Source organism: Lynx rufus, unplaced genomic scaffold, assembly GCF_022079265.1.
Source record: "Lynx rufus isolate CCGP_SWC_20201006 ecotype Redwood Valley unplaced genomic scaffold, mLynRuf1.p SCAF_2, whole genome shotgun sequence".
NCBI lineage: Eukaryota > Metazoa > Chordata > Mammalia > Carnivora > Felidae > Lynx > Lynx rufus.
Genome location: NW_025814834.1, coordinates 54,399,478 through 54,418,967, shown reverse-complemented (window position 1 = coordinate 54,418,967; position 19,490 = coordinate 54,399,478). Strand labels below are relative to the sequence as shown.

The 19,490-nt window shown below is 37.6% G+C and overlaps 1 protein-coding gene across 3 annotated transcripts in view; it reads right to left on the bottom strand.

The window, feature by feature from the left end:
* The window catches only part of ZNF385B (zinc finger protein 385B), a 318,788-nt gene that overhangs the window by 14,121 nt on the left and 285,177 nt on the right, over positions 1–19,490 (bottom strand). For all 3 annotated transcript variants that reach the window (XM_047085894.1, XM_047085895.1, XM_047085896.1), the window contains one exon: positions 15,397–15,559. In XM_047085894.1, the coding sequence (XP_046941850.1) occupies positions 15,397–15,559 (163 nt within the window). The remainder of the gene's footprint in view (positions 1–15,396; positions 15,560–19,490) is intronic.

The following is a 19,490-nucleotide window of genomic DNA, read 5'->3' as shown; positions in this document are numbered from 1 at the left end:
AAAATCTCTTTCTAGATCATACTACCTCTAGTCCCCAAGCCCATCTCCTCTCTTTTCCCCTTCCGTATGTTCTCATAATCCTCTTCATATAATTATATGTTGACCTTGCATTAACTGTCATTTCTTCACAATTAAAATTATTACCAGGATAGAGAGATTCTTGAGTCCTACAACAATGCCCTAATTCATCTGTGTGCCCAGTGTACAGAAAGCCATTGGTGGGCAATAATATGATGAAATAAGGAATGTTAAATTCATGCAGTGCCTTTTAGCTTCACAAATAAAAATAGTAGAAATTCACTGTTAATGGCCAAATCATAACCAGTGAAATAAACATAGATAGAACAGATATTTCCACTACTGATTATATAAAATACTTATATCATTGTTGCTGAAGATATATATATGCAATCAATATTTAATGTCATTTGAGGTTGAAACAATTCTCTTAAGAATACATCCTTGAGATGTACTAGGACAGAGTCATAACAACAAGTACATGTGTCAGGTCAAATTTTTTGATTTGATAAAATGAACAAATCTATAGATTTTATTATCTCCTTTATTAGGAATCCTACATAAACCTGCATATAAATAATAAGCATGAAGCACACGTGAAAACAAATTATAATCAAAGTATAGCCCATCCTCTTTGCAACTAAACTGATACCCTATCACCATGGCAAGGTTTCAGTCATAGCAACACTATGGTTCTTATGTTGGGAGACTCATGAGATGGTTGTAGCTCAACAACCCACTTTGGCAATGTGGTAAGCAGTCATTAACCAATAACATCACAGTATATTCATTTGAGTTATCAACAATTACATGATTGATATATTTATGCAATAATATTCGTTCAGAAATTTCAAGTACTATGACTTATGCCATTATCTAATTTTCCCCACCCTTTTAGATAATAGATGTCCATTACTGAAGGTGTCATTTTGCAGACTTTGTGTCTTACTGAAGATACCATTCATGGCCAACCCAGATCCCCAAGGCACATAACGTTTATGACAGGTGGCCGGAGATTGACCCAGTACTTTTGGAGTCCTCTAGTCACCTATTTAGCTCCTTCCAACTAGACTGCTCATTTAGATTTGATCTGATTCCAGGTGTCCTCAAGCATCGCCCACCATAGAACAGTATAGGCTGGTTTATGTCACAACACCTACTAGGCTAGCTGACTTGCTTTATTAGTCACAGGACTTCTTGTTGGAAAATGTCTGATCTCAATCCCTCACTTGAGGGTGAGCTGCTCAACCACCTTTGGAAACAGAAAGAGTTCTTTATATGGCTTATGCCATTTTGCAGATGTGGAAAACAAAATAGAGTACTTATATGACAAGCTCAGAGACACAAAAAACCAAGAATAGACATGGAAGTTAAAGCTAGTTTTTAAAATTCTCAGGGCACTCAAATATTATACATTGGGTCAAGCTGATCCTGATGGAGCCTTTTACATCTAATGCTACATTACCATGCCTCCAACTAAATCCCTGAAACACTGCCTCTTTAAGCACAGTTGATCACTGTGAAGCTTGCTAATTCCTAATTAACTATGTTTACGTGTGATTTTCAAATCTTGGCCTTTAGACTAATCCTGGAAGCAGGGAAAATTGTCTATGAATTAAAGTGACTCTTCACAGAATCATTATCTGTATGTCCTTACGTTAAAAACAACAACAACAACAACAACAACAAGCTTATTTATTTTAAGTAACTTAGGATCCATGAAAGTTAGGTGGCCAATTTTGTAAGTCCAAAATAGGTCCTGTGCTGTAATTTTCTGCCAGACTACAATCCTGAGTTAGGATATCCTGGTCTTCCCATTTGAAAGCCCATGTCAGTTTGGTTCTGGTCACTGGGCTATACCACTCAGTGAGTCTGTGGCCCAATGAAATGATAGTCATTGCCCAGCTCTGCACGACAATTGCCCTGTTGTCCTTCATGCCACTTGGCTGGGGAGCAGAAGCTACCAGTCTAACATTCAGATAAAACAGTGGCCCCTCCAAATATCTCCTTGTTAAAAGCTGGCAGCCTACATACACTCTGTATCAATGAGCTGGCACTGATATTAGTGAACATGTCACTCTCCTAAGGGAGCACAAAAGAGGGCTGGTTTGCTGGAGTTTGAATCTAATGAACAGCTTTCTCCTATTTTGTGTAGTTTTCTAGGCATTTGACTTGTACAATAGAGAAATCATATTTCAAATTTTCCACGTTGAAAAATTGCCCCTTTTCCGATTTGTCACTGAGAGATGTGAAACAGTTATTTCTGAGGCAGCTTTATTATGGAAAACAGAATAAGTAACTCCCGTCACTCAAATCAAGTCCCCAGGGAGTAGGTCCAATAATGATTCAAAAGCCAGGAATAAGATTAAAAACTAATTTTCTAGGTGGAATGAGGAGCAGGTTCTTTTTCTTCTAAATGAATGGCCCTTTACAGAGGAAACGTCGATTCACAAGGTATAAGGAAAAACATTTGAATTCTGCTCCTCCCACGTCTTTCCTTCTAGATGCAGAGATTAGGTGTTAGCTTTGAAACTCTAGGTAGAGTGGGGTGCACGCTGACAATGGAAAGGTCAGCTTGAGAGGGACTGAGGAAACTGAGTCTTTCTTCACCTAAAAAATTGTATCTTTATTTAATAGAGACAATACAAAAAAAAAATTACTTTCTTCAAACAAGCTCATCGCCTTAGGCTGCTCCATGGAGATAGGTACGGGCTGTCACTGTTCACGGACCTACCTGGGTACTGCCTGTCCTAAGGAGACTGCAGACATTCAGGAGCTGGACTTCTCAGGTGTAAAAAAGCTACCAATCCTCTTAAAAAATATAGTGCTAAAAGCCCATCATACTTTCACATTTTGAGTCTAGCATTTGTGCCTAAATTCAATCTGATTTATTATGAAATTGTCAAAGGTAGCTTTATATTTAAGGTCTATGGGTCGCAGGAGAAAGTCTGTTGACCACAGAAAGTCTCCTCTAAAAAGTGATGTTAATTCCAGAGGCCTGAGTGCCCAAAGGGGCTTGTCTAGAGTTTCTCATCATCTAGATCCCTTGGGAATACTGTGACATGGGGACTTATGGCTAAAAGTTTCTTTCCCATCTGACCTGTGCCCTGAGATATAGAAACTCATCAAATCATTGGAAGTTATTGTGCAAATAACACAGTATGTAGAAATAGAGGGAAAAAAAACCCCATAAGCCTCTCACACTAAATAGGAGGATTTTTTTAAATAATTTTTTTAATGTGTATTCATTTTTGAGAGAGAGAGGGACACAGAATGTGAAGAGGGGAGGGGCAGAGAGAGAGGGAGACACAGAACCTGAAGCAGGCTCCAGACTCTGAGCTGTCAGCACAGAGCCCGACACAGGGCTCAAATCCATGAACCATGAGATCATGACCTGAGCCGAAGTTGGACACCTAACCAACTAAGCCACCCAGTCTCCCCTAAATAGGAATTTTTAACCTAGGGGGTCTACAGACATCCAAGGGGCCCATGAATTCACAGAATCCATGAACTTGAGTGGCAAGAAAATGTACCTTTATTTTCATTTATCTCTGATAAAAATTTAGCGTTTTCTTCAATTATAAATGAAGGCAAAAAACTATAGCAGTCTTAGCAGTACCTGTGACTATGCCCACCAATAGGAATAAGATCTTGTCATCAGATATTACAGTTGTCATAAAAAGCTTGAAACACTGTGCCTCATCATTACTTCAAAATTATGGTAGATATTACACCTGTTGCTAGATCTTATTTAACACATTATTGCTATGTTACTATATCATAACAAACATTTGACAACTGTATTTATTGTAGTTGGTTTCCTTTGTAAAAGTACAAGTTAATTTTATGGACTTAAAAACATTATTCTGAAGGGCACCTGGCTGGCTCAGTTGGGTGGAGCAAGAGACTCTGATCTCAGGGTCACAAGTTCGAACCCCACGTTGGTCGTAGAGATTACTTAAAAAAAAAAAAACGAAAACAAATATGAACATCATTCTGAGACTAGGTTACTAGTCGGCCACAGGTATCCATGGTACCAAAAGAGATTAAGAACTTTTGTGTTTATGCCCATTACTTCATTCTGCCTTCTTTCTGTTTCTAGCTATCGTTTCAATCACTTTTTTTTTTTAAACTAACATCCTAAATTCCCTTCTCTGTCCCCAAGTGTCCTTTCATTGGTTCAATTATTTAAACCAGATAGGCTTTCACAGCTAAAGTCCTATGGAGAACCGGTCCCTCTGATGAGAATCCTCTTCTCTTCCATCCCCAGATCTGGGCCCCTGTTTGCAGGGCCGACATCTTTCTCACCAGGCAGAGAGAGCTTAAATCCCCTGCCGAGGTGTTCCTTTCCTTCCCAGACAAGATCAACATCTCTCTCTTTTCATTAAGCTTGTCATCACTTGTTCAGTATTCACCTTTCCAGACAGTATGCTGTCACGATGGCAAGGCTCAAGTCTGCCTAATCCACCATCATATACCCAGTGCCTAGTACGACACAGAGCATGCAGTGGGGGCTTAATAACACATACATAGATAGGCCATTTTGTAACTTTTGATTTAATATATTTTTTAACTTCTTGATTTAGTGTATTATATGCATTTTTATGTTGCTTTTACTTACTGTAAAGCTGCATATTTTATCGGGTATAAGGACTTTACTGAAATAACTTCCCTCTACTGATCATTTTGCTTCCACCTGTCATTAATACAAATAATGCTACAGGAGGCATTTTCATATGTAACATTTTATTTTTCCTGCTTTGTATTTAGAATTATTTCCTTGGCATAAATTGTAGGAAGAGAAATTAACGGTAAAATGAAAGGAATAAATGTTTTCATGGTTTTTGACTTATTCTATGATGCTGCTTTCCAAAAGAGTTTTCTCAATTTGGGGTGCTGGGTGACTCAGTTGGTTGAACATCTGACTCTTGGTTACGGCTCAGGTCATGATCTCAAGGTTCGTGGGTTTGAGCCCTGCGATTGGGCTCTGCAGCTGACAACATAGAGCCTGCCTCAGATTTCTCTCCCTCTCCCTCTGTCCCTTACCTGCTCGCACTATTTCTGTCTCTCTCAAAATAAATACAGTTAAAAAAATTTAAAAAAGAGTTTTCTCAATTTAAAATGCCATAAGTAACATAAACAGAACATCTACTAATGAATTTTCAAAATACTTAAAAAACTTTACTAGTTATTAATTATTATTCTTATGGATTAATCAAAAGACTGGATAAAATTTTTGTTGAAAAGAATAAAATAAATAACTTTTCCTTAACTCAAAATGTGGCGCCCTAATTTCCCATTAAGTAAAAATATTTTATTTATTAATGGAGAAGTAAGAACAAAGATATTGTCCTAGGAAAGGCAAATTGTTTTAACTTAAATATGACCATTTTGCTAATCAAATGAGTAAAAATTATCATAAAATTCTGACAGAAGTTTAAATATTTGAAAGCAAAGAATAAAATAATCTCTATTATGACAAGAAATTCTAGTATTTATATCATTTCATATTTGAAAGAAAACAAAGCACATATTTTGTAGAGGCTAACTAGTTGATAGCATACAGAAATTATTAAAAAATTGCACACTAAGAAAATGTTTTGCAAGAAGCCAGAAACAAAATGTATGAGCTGACAAGTTTCTCATTTACTGACATAAATACCAGAAGGGACTTGTTAGGCAGGAGCGTGTTTCTTATTCTGATTATACCACCCCTCTCCTCCTCAGTAGCCAATCCTGTCTCCAGACAGGGCTGCTTCTCCACAGGGAGCACCCAGGTTTCCCTCTCAACAAATGGAGGTATGTTGGGTTGTCCTTTCTTGTAGCACTGTAACTGTGCTTGGAGCAGTTTGTTGACCTAGGAGGTGGGGCATGCATCTTATTGAAGATGAAGAAAAAAGAGCTAACCAGGGTCTTCTTGCCCTGTCCATAGTCTAGGGAAGGTGTTACAGCTTCCCCATTAAATTCTTTTTAATGGTATTAATTTAATATATGCTAACTCTGTGACTGCCATGTGCAGGACAAAGTACCCGGAGCCACAGTGGCCATGATGGATGAGCTACATTAACCTGTGGGAGAAGGAGTAGAAAGACATTTCCTCCACTTATAAAAATGTGAGGAAGACCAAAAAGGACCTTCCCTATATATTTACATATCCCACTGGGAGAGTCAGGCTCATCAAGCCTTGATATCTGGAAGGAAAACACAAGTGTTAATAATTGCCATGAGATAATAAAATAAGCACATAAAGAGAAATGTAAGTTCAGGTCACTGTTGCATGGCAGCATGGCATGAAATGATCATAGAATCAAAAGGACAGGGCTGGGAAAGTTCTTTGAACAATGGTTGCTTTTTATGGCTAGCATTTTTGAGTGTCTGTTACATGATAGGCACTGAAGCAGGCATTATTAGTTCATTAATCCCCAAAACTCTGGGAGGTAGGTATGAGCCCTCCCATCTTATAGGTGGGGAAACAGGTCAGAGAACATGATTTGGTTAAGGTTAGCTGGTCAGTGAGAAGTGGAGCTAATCTGTGTGAGTTTAAGCTCACATGCAAGGTATGTAAATGGCACGCAAAAATCATACTGTGGTTAATATGTCCTTATTCAAAGCCACTCAAAACTTGATTTTTCAAAAATAAAACCAGCTGTAAAACAGGGTGGGGATAGAAATAACACCCCTTTCTGAAGTGTCAGACTTCTAGAAGTATCACTTAGTGGAAAAAAATCTCAAATAGCCTTCAGAAAGCACATGCAGTTATAGTTCATGGACCTTTATTCAAAGGTGGCATATCATGGTAGTGAATTTGAGAGGCTGCCTGGGTGGGAATCTGGGCTTGAAGCTATTTCCTCTCTGGATGACTCTGAGCCATCATTTCCCCTTGCTATGTCTCACTTTCTAGTATCCATCAGAGGACCGTATCATTAAATAAGATAGTATACACAAAACATTTAGCATGTAAGTATCAGATACACAATAATCATTCAGTTACACATTAATTATTAGTAGTACTGCTGTTAAAATTATGTTTGCAGGTAAGTCTAATAAGATTGGATCTGGCTCTCTAGAATCAACTATATTAGGTACAGCATAATGGCAGATGATGATAGCTGACCACTACAAGGGCCACCTGTCACCTCTCACTGATGGCAGCAGGAAGGGGCCACTCCACAAGAGGTTAAAAAAACAACAACTCAAAACTAAGAATATCAACAATGGGCATTTTTATTATGCTTTACATTTTGCAATGCTCTTTCAAAGTCACTTTATTTGATCCACAAAACACCACTGTGATGCAGGGAGCGCACTATTCCTAGTTTACAGATGAGAAAACAGGCTCAGAGAATTGAATGCCTTTTCTGGAGTCATGGCTAGTTAAAACAGCAGGGAGTACCACGGTCCACAGATGTGCTGTCCAATTCAGTAGTCATGTGTAATACTTAAAATTAAATAAAATTAAATACTCAGCTTCTCAGTAGCACAAGCCACATTTCAAGTCCTGAATAGCTATATGTGGCTCATGGCACTCATATTGGACAACACAGATTACAGACCATTTTTACCACCACAGCATATTTTATTCTGATAGAGCTGGCCTATAAAAATGAGAACACCAAGCTATTAATGTGTGATGCCATGCCAGTTTCCACAACAGTAAACCTGATTCTCGCAGAAAGAAGTCAGGGAAGTGGAAAATACTTTATAAATGTTTCTATGCAAAACACTTTAAGCTTTATTCTATAAAGCTAAATTAGTGTGGCACCATCAGAACTGGGCCTAGAATCCCCCAAAGCGCCTAGTACCAGTGCCCTGAACAAAGAATCTATAAATATTTATTGAGTGATTCTATTTGATCATCCATCCAATCTCAAACAAATATTTCACTATAAGAGAATTTTTCCTGAAGTAAATAAGTGGAATGTAATAAAATGTATGCAATAACCTTCATTAAAATCTTAGGGGCATTTATGGTGGTGCATTTATAAAATTATTCAATGTACACACAAAATCCTCTTATGTTCCAGTATCTTGTCAATGCAGAAGGGTTGTAAATAAGTGTAATCAAAAGAGATGAATACCGGTTAAAATAAATACGTCTAAAGATGAGAAAAGTTTTTGATAGTGATATAAGCCTTAACAAGGAGATATCTGAGGTTTTGCTTCTTGGAATTGTTTATAACATGTCCCAAGTAAATTATAGGTTAATAGAGCTTCAGTAAATCATAAGTGAGTCTCAACTTTTGCTTCACTTTCTTAGAGCAATGTTAGGAAATAGTTTTCAGAAGTCGAGAAACTAACAATAAATGCTCAGTATGATTTGGAAGCAATATAAAATGCTCAAAAGTTTCAGAAGTTAGTTTCTAGAGTATGACAACACTTAACTCTCTAAGAATCTGCAGCCTTGCCTGGCAGGATGCTGTTGTCAAATTCAAGGTGCATGGGCAAAGATGGAGGCAGTTTCATTTTTTAAATTGACTTTGAAAGTCTTAATGATATATGTACATTTCATGAAAATATGAGCCTTAGTATAATGGTCTGTTCTCTTTAGACAGATGGGACTCAATTTATGTTCTACATGATTGTACCCCAGAATTTCAGACTTAAGATGTTTGTCATAAATATAGTTAATCTATTATTTTATGAGGGATACTAAATCTCGGCCTCCTGGATTCAGATAGATGTATGCCAAATTTATGATGGCACTTGTCTATAAATGACAGATGCTGTCAAAGCTGAAAACTATCATTTTCTTCTACTAAACAGCACAAGGTCCTGTTGCTAGAGACAGAAAGGGGGGAGGAGGCAGTTACAAAGACCTTGCTGGCTAATCGATGGAGTCCTGTGACCGTCAGAGGAAATGAGAAGTTGTCATTTGGAAAACTTGGCCCCATTTGTAACAACACATAAAAACTATGAAACACACAGGGGAACCCATAAAAATGACGAGGCGAGGGTCTCTCCGTTTGTATCCTTGGCGGAAAGACTCTTCGACGAAACTGAAAATACACTTTTGTAAAGCAATAGGGTAACCATAAAAAGCTAAACTACAGACTTTGCAGGTAAGTTGATAACTACATTGGGTTCATACTTGAGGAATTGCCCCAATGCAAAAGCACAATATGCTGAAGACTAAAATGAGCTGTTCTGAGGTATTCTGTCCTCTTTCCTTCCTTCTTTTGTCTTTTCTGACACTGTCATCTCACAGTTCCCATGGTAGGGTCATGGGTATAGGATAAACAAAACCATCTCCCTATTCCTAGTGGGAATATTTTAGATGGAATGATTCAGAATGCCACTGAAAATGTGGACGGTGTTCAGGACAACCCAGCTGGACCCTTTGGGGTGCAGTTCAAGGTTTCTGCCATATTGGAGATGCCTTACCCAGTGTCCACCTCTATTTCAGTGAGTATATTTGGCTCTAGACACATAAAATCTATAATTGTCAAACTGGAGCTTTGAGAACATTTGGCAGTTACCCGAAATGAGTGTTTTCATTCAAACTTTCCCTGGAAAAGATCTGTAGCCTCTAAAGCTTTGTTCTATTACAGTTAAATGCTACAGACAATATACTGCAGAGGAACTAAGGATTATTAAGAAAACAAAGCCTTAATGGCTCTTTCAATGCCATATATTTTACTGAAAAATATCAATAGTCAGCAAGTAATTTAAAAATAATATATAAAGGTAGTCAGGGGGATGAGTTAAACAGGTGTTGGGTACTAAGGAGGGCATTATTTTTAATATGAAATTGTCAAATTGGTTTCCATACAACATCCAGTGCTCATCCCAAAAGATGACCTCCTCAATACCCATCACCCACCTTCCCCTCCCTCCCACCCCCCCATCAGCCCTAAGGAGGGCACTTTTGATGAGAACTGGGCATTGTGTGTGGGTGATGAATCACTAGATTCTACACCTGAAACTAATACTGCGCTGCATGTTAAGTAGTTGGAATTTAAATAAAACTTGGGGAAAAAATTAAAGTATGGTCCTACTCACTAATTCTTAAAAAAAGTGGTTTAGTGGTTTCTGACTTGGCCCATTGGGATACTTGTATTTATTCCTAAGTAAGAGAAGTTTAGAAGTAATGGGAATAATGGCATATGCGTCGAACAGGAAGCCCTGACTTCCTGTTCTGACTCTATTGGGATATGAGTGGTGCAACCTCACACAAACTATTTCATGTTTCCTAGACCCATGGTCCTCATCATTACTATATTTTGGAGAGCAGCTTGAAGGTGGTAACTATGTATTATTTTCCTTTGTAGCCCTAATATCTAACACATTTAAAAAAACACAGTAAGTTGGAAGCTCTTTGAAGGCAAGAAAATATCTTTCTGTTCATTGTTGCACCCTAGTATCTGGCCAGATATACATATATGCAATATTATTTAGTATAGATAGTAAATATTTCTTGAATAAATAAATGGACATGAAGTTTGTTGCATGAATGAATAAAAGATGGATACCAATTTCTGCCCTAACAGTCACAGGGCTACTGAGAGGGTCATACAAAAATGTATGTTACTGGATTTTGTAAACTGAATGAATTTAAGGTGTTCCTATTGTTATATTTCAACCAGAACATGCTGGTTTCATTATCTTTGCTCTTAATTGCATTTATAAATATATCTATAGCATTTTGAATCATTCCATCTGCTTTCATCTGTTCAGACAGCAACTGATTAAAGGCTGTTTAGCTCTAAATAGCTTTATATACTTTGAACTAGAAACGGATTTTCCCCACTTGATATCTAATTAATTTAAAAAATCTAGTGCTAAAGACTAGACATATGGACCATTAGGGTTGACTATCACAATATTTTATCATTAGGTTGATTATAAAAATATTTTATTATTTTCAAGAAATAGGGTTTTTTGAAGGCTCTGGTTTTCTTTGAACCTGTTATGAGGGGTTAAATGCTGTCACAAAGAGCATTCAGTTTGATGTATAGGGCATATTAGCACAGGGAAGTGTACTGTCATATGGCATTATGACACTTGAACTCCAGGGAGATATTTGGGTCGAGTGTCTGGCTAATACGTCCCAGTCATCTTCCTGAAGCTGCTTAATGCTTGCTGTGTTTTGACCCTAATTCTCCTAAAGCACATTTCTCCTCCCTCCTACCATGTTTTGAACTCCCATTGATGCATCGTTAAAAGTTGGGATAGATCCTGGGAGACCAGGAAGCCATTTCTTTGGATTTTACATTTAACTCTACCTCAACTTCTAACATGTGAATGGGACAACTATTTTTAACTGCCTTTAATGAAACATATTTAATTTTTTCAATCATGTGGTCAGAGCTTCTTACAGTAAGTGAAATACACACTCTTATAACTTAAGCTCATTTTGTATACTGACCTGAGAGAAAAAAAAGAAAGCTTGCCATGACACCCTGAAATTTTTATATCTGATAGCTCCATCAAAGTAAATCTACTTGTATTGCACAGGCCCAGCTACAATATGAGCCACATTATATCTCCAAATGTGTCATAAAATAAACAAAAAAAAAGGTTGTCCCAAGTGCCAAAATAGCAAGTAATAAAGCTTTTCTAACTCTTGGAAGATCGTTAGGCTGCTTCTTAGAATAAATAATCTGTGCTCTTAAGGAACAAACAGAGGTTATCTGTTGGTCCAATGCTCCCTGTTAGGTACTCTGAAATAATACTTTTCCTTGACTGATGTTTGGTGAATCCCAGGATGCTCCACTCCCAGGAGTTCCTTTCCTTGATATCTATTTCCTCTCCCTCAAGATTTGTGCCAATTGAACATGATTTGTCCTCTATTGCTAAGTTACTGATGCTAAAATATGAGAATGGAAATGGAATTAGCTGGTCACGTGGATGCTGTGAACATCTGGATATTTGAAATCTGGTGGCTGAGACATCAAGTAACCAACACGTTCACTTTTAATTTAAATATCTAAGAACTTTCTCTGTAGCTACTGCACATGTCTGCTTGATAGGAACTCCTCATTCAGAAATGAAAGACCAATGCTAGGGAACTTCGGTCTCATAAGAATTGGCAGTCAACCATGACTTTGCACTGTGACTGTTACTCTAAGTTTTGGTTGATTTCTTAGAGACAAATAAAACATTTGTCTCAAATAAAACATTGTCTCAAATAAAACATTTTGGTCAGTTAAGTGTCATAGTCACTATTCCTCTGCCCTTTCCCTTCCTCTTCCTCTCTACATTCCACGTAGACCATTTATGAAGGACTGGATTTCAAGTCTTCTGTTCTTCTAAAACAGAGTTTTAAATGGAATCAAAACCAGTTTCTGAAAAATCTAGGACTCTGACAAAGCTGTGGGAGCTTTTTAAGGATTCAGAAATAGGTAGTTAGCAATAGATTACACATTACATTGTGTAGACCAGATTTCTCAGCTGGGCAAAGTTTCTAATTTTCTAACTTGAAAGTTCTACTAAATGCACGTGGGAATTCTTGCTTGGACACTGATATTCAGTTGAAGGTGACAGAAGAACATATATCTATTTAGCAAATACAACCCACTTTATTTTTAAGTAGTGCCACCTTTCAACAACTTTGGTATTGCTTTTGTGGATATGACAGAACAAATAAAATAAGTTCATTAGTGTTAATATTTATAGAAAACATAGGGAAAGGAAGAAGTAATCTGAATAAGCTGACCAATGAATTACCAAATAATTTACACATATCTTGAGTACGGAAACATGGAAAATGAGGTAACTCCAAAACGTCACTGGTTACCGTTACTTCTAGTCCAAGTCTGGACAATGACACAGTGAGTGAGGCCAATGCTGTTAGACCACAAGTACTTTGCAGTGGATAGAGAAGTGGCGGAGGAAGCAGAGGATGCAGGGTCAGAGACCACCACATAGCTACTGAGGAAGAGATTCTGTGGCTCTCTCCCTACTCTTACCCCCTACGGTTCTTCTAGACCTCAGTTCTCTTTCCTACTTGATCCTAGTGTGTACTTAATGCTCACGAGGCAAACACAAGTGCTTAGAAAGTCTCTTTCACTAAGCTGTCACTAGTATTCGACAGTAGGAATAAGTCCCTTGAATTGTTTAAATTTTCACATGTGTTCATTGGGTACCTTGTAGGTGTAAGGTACTCAGGCCCCTGAGTAGGTATTGTGACCCAGGCCCCTGTATTTGGATTTTCTATTTCCACATTGCTTTTTCCTTGGCTGTGTATCTTAGTCTTTGACTTTTTTTGTGTGTGTGTGCTTCCTTTCCTCTTCTTCCACGTCTTTCCTTCTCTTTTTAATTGTCTTCTCTACTTTTGTTGATCCTTCTCTATTTTTAACATTTTCTTTCCACTCAATACTTTTGCTACTATCCCTAGACAAACCCAATTTCCAAGTAATAATATAACTAAGGGGAGCACTGAGCATACACAACAGCAATACTGGAACATTCACAACACCTACCAACTGTGCTATTAGCTTGCAACACAAAATAAACTGAAAGAATGGGCTCACATTGTTTTATCATTTTGTGTACAAGTTCTGCTTTGCTTCAAGAGCATAATTCAGGTAATAAAACCTTTGGCAGGGTATGTTTCATAGAGGCAACAATATCTTGTAGAAAATGAAACGAGGCAGGAAGTCAGGAGATGATGGATCCTGTTCTTCCAAACACTGGGTAACCTCCAGTAATAACTGCTGCAATATGGACTTTGCCTTAGTTTGCTATTTCGTAAACTGTGGATAATGCTTTATCCTAGTATCTGATAGACCTGGGTGAAAGATTAATTACATAACATACATAAAAAGACTTTATTCTTTAGAAGGGAAGAGGTGTGATGTAATAATCTAGTATTATCTGTTCATCAGATAACATGATTTAGTGATTCCATCACACAAAGAACAAAAAGGTTTTCTTATCAAATTTGGGTTAACTCAACCCTAGGCTGTAGAGCTCTTAGAAGCAGCATTCCTGGGACCTGATCAATAATTGTCCCTTCCTAAATAGTCTTTTTGCCTGACCAGGCTATCTGAAAGTTCCTCTTATAGTAGTGGATTTGCTCTTCTCCAAAGGCCCTGAGCAGCCACAGGAAAGCGTTGTTAAGTCTTCCCCTCAAATTTTACAAGGATTTGAAGAGCAGAAGAGATTCAGAAGAGAAGTGTGTTTGTGTATGTGTTTGTGTGTGTGCATGCATGTGCACGTACGCTTCCAACAACAGAGAGGTCCCTGAAGACAGAGTCAAACATAAGGGAAAGGGATATAATCTGTTAGTCTCCTTTCATAGACACTGTTCCTCAGTTAGTGAAACGAGATTACTTATCTATCTTGCTCCCTGAAGGGCAGTTGTGTGTGAAAGTCTTTTAAACATCCAATTTCATGATATACATGCTAGAAGAGTGATTTTTTTCTCTTCTTTCTGAGTCATTCAGTTTGAATCTACTCAGAAAAACTGCTGATTCATTGGACTATGAAATACAGACTCTTACTTTTTTAACTTTTTTTTTCTTTTTACTTTTTTTTAATGTTTATTTACTTTGGAGAGAAAGAGAGAGACAGAGCACAAGCGGGGTAGGGGCAGAGAGAGAGGGAGACACAGAATCCAAAGCAGGCTCCAGGCTCTGAGCTGTCAACACAGAGCCCGATGTGGGGATCAAACTCATGAACCACAAAATCATGACCTGAGCCGAAGTCAGACGCTTAACTGATTGAGCCATTCAGGCACCCCTGAAATACAGACTTTTCTTAGGAGGCATTTCCTAGTAGCCCATTTCCAATTATGTAAAGTTCTGTTAGTCAATTCATAACTTTTAAATAGCTCCCTTAAAATCCTCAAGTTCATGTAACTGTGAGGGGAACTCTACATAGATCTTCAAAAATCAAAATCTCTTATTACTGAACACATTTCCAGATTCATTCAATAATGCCACTCTCAGAAAACTTCACCTTTTTGCCCCTCCACTCCCCTTTACTGCGGTAAAAGAATATAAAAATGTCTATTAATAAACAACTTTAAGAATTCCTTCACTGAAAATAGCTATAGCAAAAACCAAACATAAAGTGAATAAAAAGGTAACAAACTCAGTATTTTAGATTAGATCCATTTCTTGATTTTTGTCTAAACACATTGTGACCAAGTAGCCTCTGCTTATTTTCATGCATATATACATATACATATATATATATATATTTACACACACACATATATATACTTAAATGTATATATTTAACAACATGGAATGGTAACATATCAAATGCCTAGATTCCGTGCAAACACATAACCCTTCCTGTGAAGGAAACATATTAATATCATAAAAACAAATCATGGAGAGTAACATGCAACTGCCGAGGGGAGGAGTGTAGGGTTGGGGCAGGGGACCAGGAGAAACACAAAGAATGTAAAGAACAAAAAGTGTCATTGACCTGATTTGTCAGAGCTGTTGCCTGTGATTGGAGTGATGGAGCAGCTGGGATTAGCCTTTGCGCTGTCCTTGGAAGAAACCATTTTGGGTTTATTTTTCGTTGCCTCTAGTGCTTTGACCTTCTTGGCATGTTTACTTCCTTTGTAGTGGGCCTCGGCCTGGCTCTACAAAGGAGAACAAATCAGGCTCATTTTTTTTTGCTACTTACAAACACCACAATGGATGATCATGCAGGAAAATATACATTCATTCATAGGCACCACGGACATTTACAACTCAGCACTCAACTACGGTTTTGGCATTTCATGAAGTGGCCAACCAGTATCTAAGGGGTTTTTGTACATTGAAACCTTCTCTATAGCACAGAGGACCTGTGTCTTTTAAAATCAGACATTACGTGAGTGGACAACAGCACCAGGCCACAGTTGTGATGAAGGTGAGCTTTGTCATCAGCTCCCTCCCAACACTCCCTGTGGGGTTACTTTTCAAACATTTAGCTGGCATCAAGCTGCTTTGGGTATGTCCTTCCACAAACATCCCACTTTGTTTCCCTTCAGCTAAAAGCCTGTTTGCCCTGTATCTACTTTCTTCTGGGCTCTGCTCTGAGAGCAACTGACGTGACAAAGCAACTTGCTGGTGGGTGGAAATGGTGCTACATTTTAGAGTCATCTACATGTGCTTCATGCATCATTTTGATGATTCCAGTTCCAAGAACAGATAATTTATTTTTATTTATTTATTATTTATTTATTTTAATTTTTAATGTTTATTTTTGAGAGAGAGAGAGAGAGAGAGAGAGAGAGAGAAAAAGCACTAGTGGGGGAGGGGCAGAGAGAGAGGGAGACACAGAATCTGAAGCAGGCTCCAGGCTCCGAGCTGTCAGCGCAGAGCCCGATGTAGGGCTTAAACCCACGAACCATGAGATCATGACCTGAGGCAAAGCTGGTCACTTAACTGACTGAGCCACCCAGGCGCCCCTCAAGAACAGATAATTTAAGCCACAAAGGAGGTAGGGACAATCCTTGTTTCTCATCTCAGATGAGATTCTGAAGTCAAAGCAGTTAGGGTTTCACTCACTTATACACAAAGTATAGGTGGAACTGTGACTTCAATACTAGATTGAAAGGAAGAAAAGAAATCAAGACAAGTGACTACTAAAAATCTTTAAAAACCAAAAACCAGATTACAGTAAAACAAGAAAATATTTGGTCAATTTGTTGACATTTGAAAAATCTCTCTCTGCCTAAAGAACACAGATTTTATATTTTGGGCATCTAGCACTAATAAACATATTAACAAAAGAATCTAAGTATATTTGCTTCAATTTCATTTTGAATAGAACCTGAAAATACAAACATGCATTTGACAGAAGCAAACAAAAAAAAAAAACCAAATTAAAACATATATTATCTGGTATATTAGCTTAGTTATAAAGAAGAAATAGATGATAAACTTATCATAAAATGACTTTTCATTAGAGAATTTCTACAATAAAAACTTTATAAAATGTCAGTTTTCCTTATACATGTATGTGTTTGAAGATGGTTGCACTAGTGTTTTCACTCATTTTCCTCAGCAAGCTGAATACAGATGGAGTGCGTATGTGTGAATGTGCACACATGTGTAAGTAGGGAGATGGGAGTAAAAATGGACAGAAGGAGCCGGGTTTTAATTCTGTATTTCAACTAAAGATATGTAAGTGATTTTCTTAGCATTGAACCCTGATCACCCAAGGTCAATAGCCTTGTATTGACTTATGTTGGTTTGCTTAAGGACTTGGTTTGCTATAGTTCGTTTGCTTAAGGACTTCTCATGTTGATCTCTGTCAAGCTGGAAAAAAATAACGATACCAAGGAAGGAGAAAAGTACAACATAAGTTCTTTATGTATTATGAACTAAGAACGGTTAAGTCTAGTTGATATAGATGGTTGGATATAAATTAAGAAAATATACAAATAAAAATTTAAAAATTGATGACATGAAGTAATAATAATAATGACTAATATTACTGAACCACTGCCAAGCATAGTTCTAAATGTATTATGTGTATTGGCTCATTTAATCCTCATAATACTCTGTGAGGTAGGTACCATTATCAATTAGCATTTTACAAACAGAAAACTAGGCACAGAGAAGTTAAATAACATGTCAAAAGTCACACAGGTAGGTGTAGAAGCCGTTCTGTAGATCTGGAATGCTTACATTGGATACCCCTATTTAATGATTTGCCCACACATTTACGTACACATACTCACAATAAGTTAACATTATAATTTTATTAAAAGGGAAAAGTTACAAAAAAAGCATGCTGCTTTTAATGACTCAGTGAAAGAGTATGTCTTAATAGAAGCTTCTATGAGTAGGAAAAAACTACTTAATTCATGGAAAATATACTAGTATAGTATCTTAGGCCTGATCCTTCTGCTGAAGAGCTCAGAAAGTCTTACTTTTTAGGTATATAACAATTTCTACATGGTATCAGGAGACCTAATAACTCATCTTTCCAGTATAGTAAATAGTGTGATGTTACTTTAGTGCCCTTCGGCTAATGAAACGAAACGTACGGTTCTCTAAATAAAACCTCCTAGCACAAGATAAGCAGAGTGTCATTTCCTCAATTACAATTTCCTGGCATCACTGCAGAAAGTTAACAGCATCAATTAGCACTTGAGATAAAGATCCAGCTAAGTGATGCCTCACTGGATGCCAAGATGGAAAGAACTCTCCATAGCCATGATCCACTTCCCTTTTGAGTTTTGGGGCATGGAGAGAAGTGCACCAAGGGAACTTAGCCTCTACTGAATGTTATTTGGGAAGGACTGTGGAATAAAGATAGTGGCAGGCACCACTCCCTCACATTTGCATCTTTCCAACTCCCGTGTGGTATTCTTGGTACTAGCACTTTGCTACCCTCAGTACTGTGTCTGGGGCAGTGTCAACAGCTTCTAAATCCTGGGCAAATCTTCAAGTGAAACTGAGACACTGTTAAATAGTAACATGATTAACCTGACTTCATTATCTAGGACTCTCCTTAGTTGAGGAACGAAAGAAACAAGGACAAGAGCCAGAAAACCCATGAATTAGGCAACACAATCAAGCCCAATCAACAATGGTTCTTGTATCACTTCTAAGAGACCTGGTTGACCAAACTGACTTACTTTACACCTCAGTGACTAAACAGCAGACATGTATTTGTCTAGCTCTAATGGCTTGCTTTCTGCTTCCCCGCCAAAAGTGCTACCATGCCCCTAACTGGCAATGATCAAAGAAACCTCTTGCCAAGAATTGTCAGAATTCAAAAGTCGCCTAAACCACCATACTGACTTCCACATAAGAATTCATTAGTATCTAGGTCTTTCTCTCACAGGTCACCCCAGTAGCAACCTGACCATCTACTGGCAGAGGAATAGCTTCGACGGGAAATGACATCCTGGAATTTTCTCTTCTGTTTATCTCCATTTTTGTTACTAAAGCCTTTTGCTTTCCCAAAATCTCTACATCTCTCCTCCCCAGTGGACCCCACTGGTCCAAACAAAAAAGTTAAAGACAGAGATAATGCATTGCTTCAAAAATAAAAACATAACACTAAAAATTTCTAAAATCCACTACACTCCCATTTCTGGTTTTTACCTTATTCCTAATTTGGACTTCAGAGAGGTGCCTTGGATCTTGAAACATGACATTAAACTGTGCTCATTTTGTATAGAAAGGACAGTCCAAAGATAAACTTACAAAGTGGGGAAGAACAAAGTCCTCAACTATTTATTTACCAATAAGTCCCATCCGGTTGCTTTTTGAAAACTAATGAGAACTCTTTCCTTCATTAAATAAATTGCATCAGTAAAACTATTGGTGCCTATTTTTCTGAGACCTTAGATTTCAGTGTGTTAAGCAGTGCTACATGGGAAATAGAAGAGGTCAGTTACTTTTCAGAAAAACTCTATACACTAAAAGGCCAAATAAGAAAGAGGTCAGATGAACTACCATAAAAATGGGCTACATTAAAATGGGAAAACATTATTATTGTTGCACAAAAAACTATTTAGTACCTGCCACATGCTAGACATTGAGAAAGATTAAAAATAAAGACCCCTA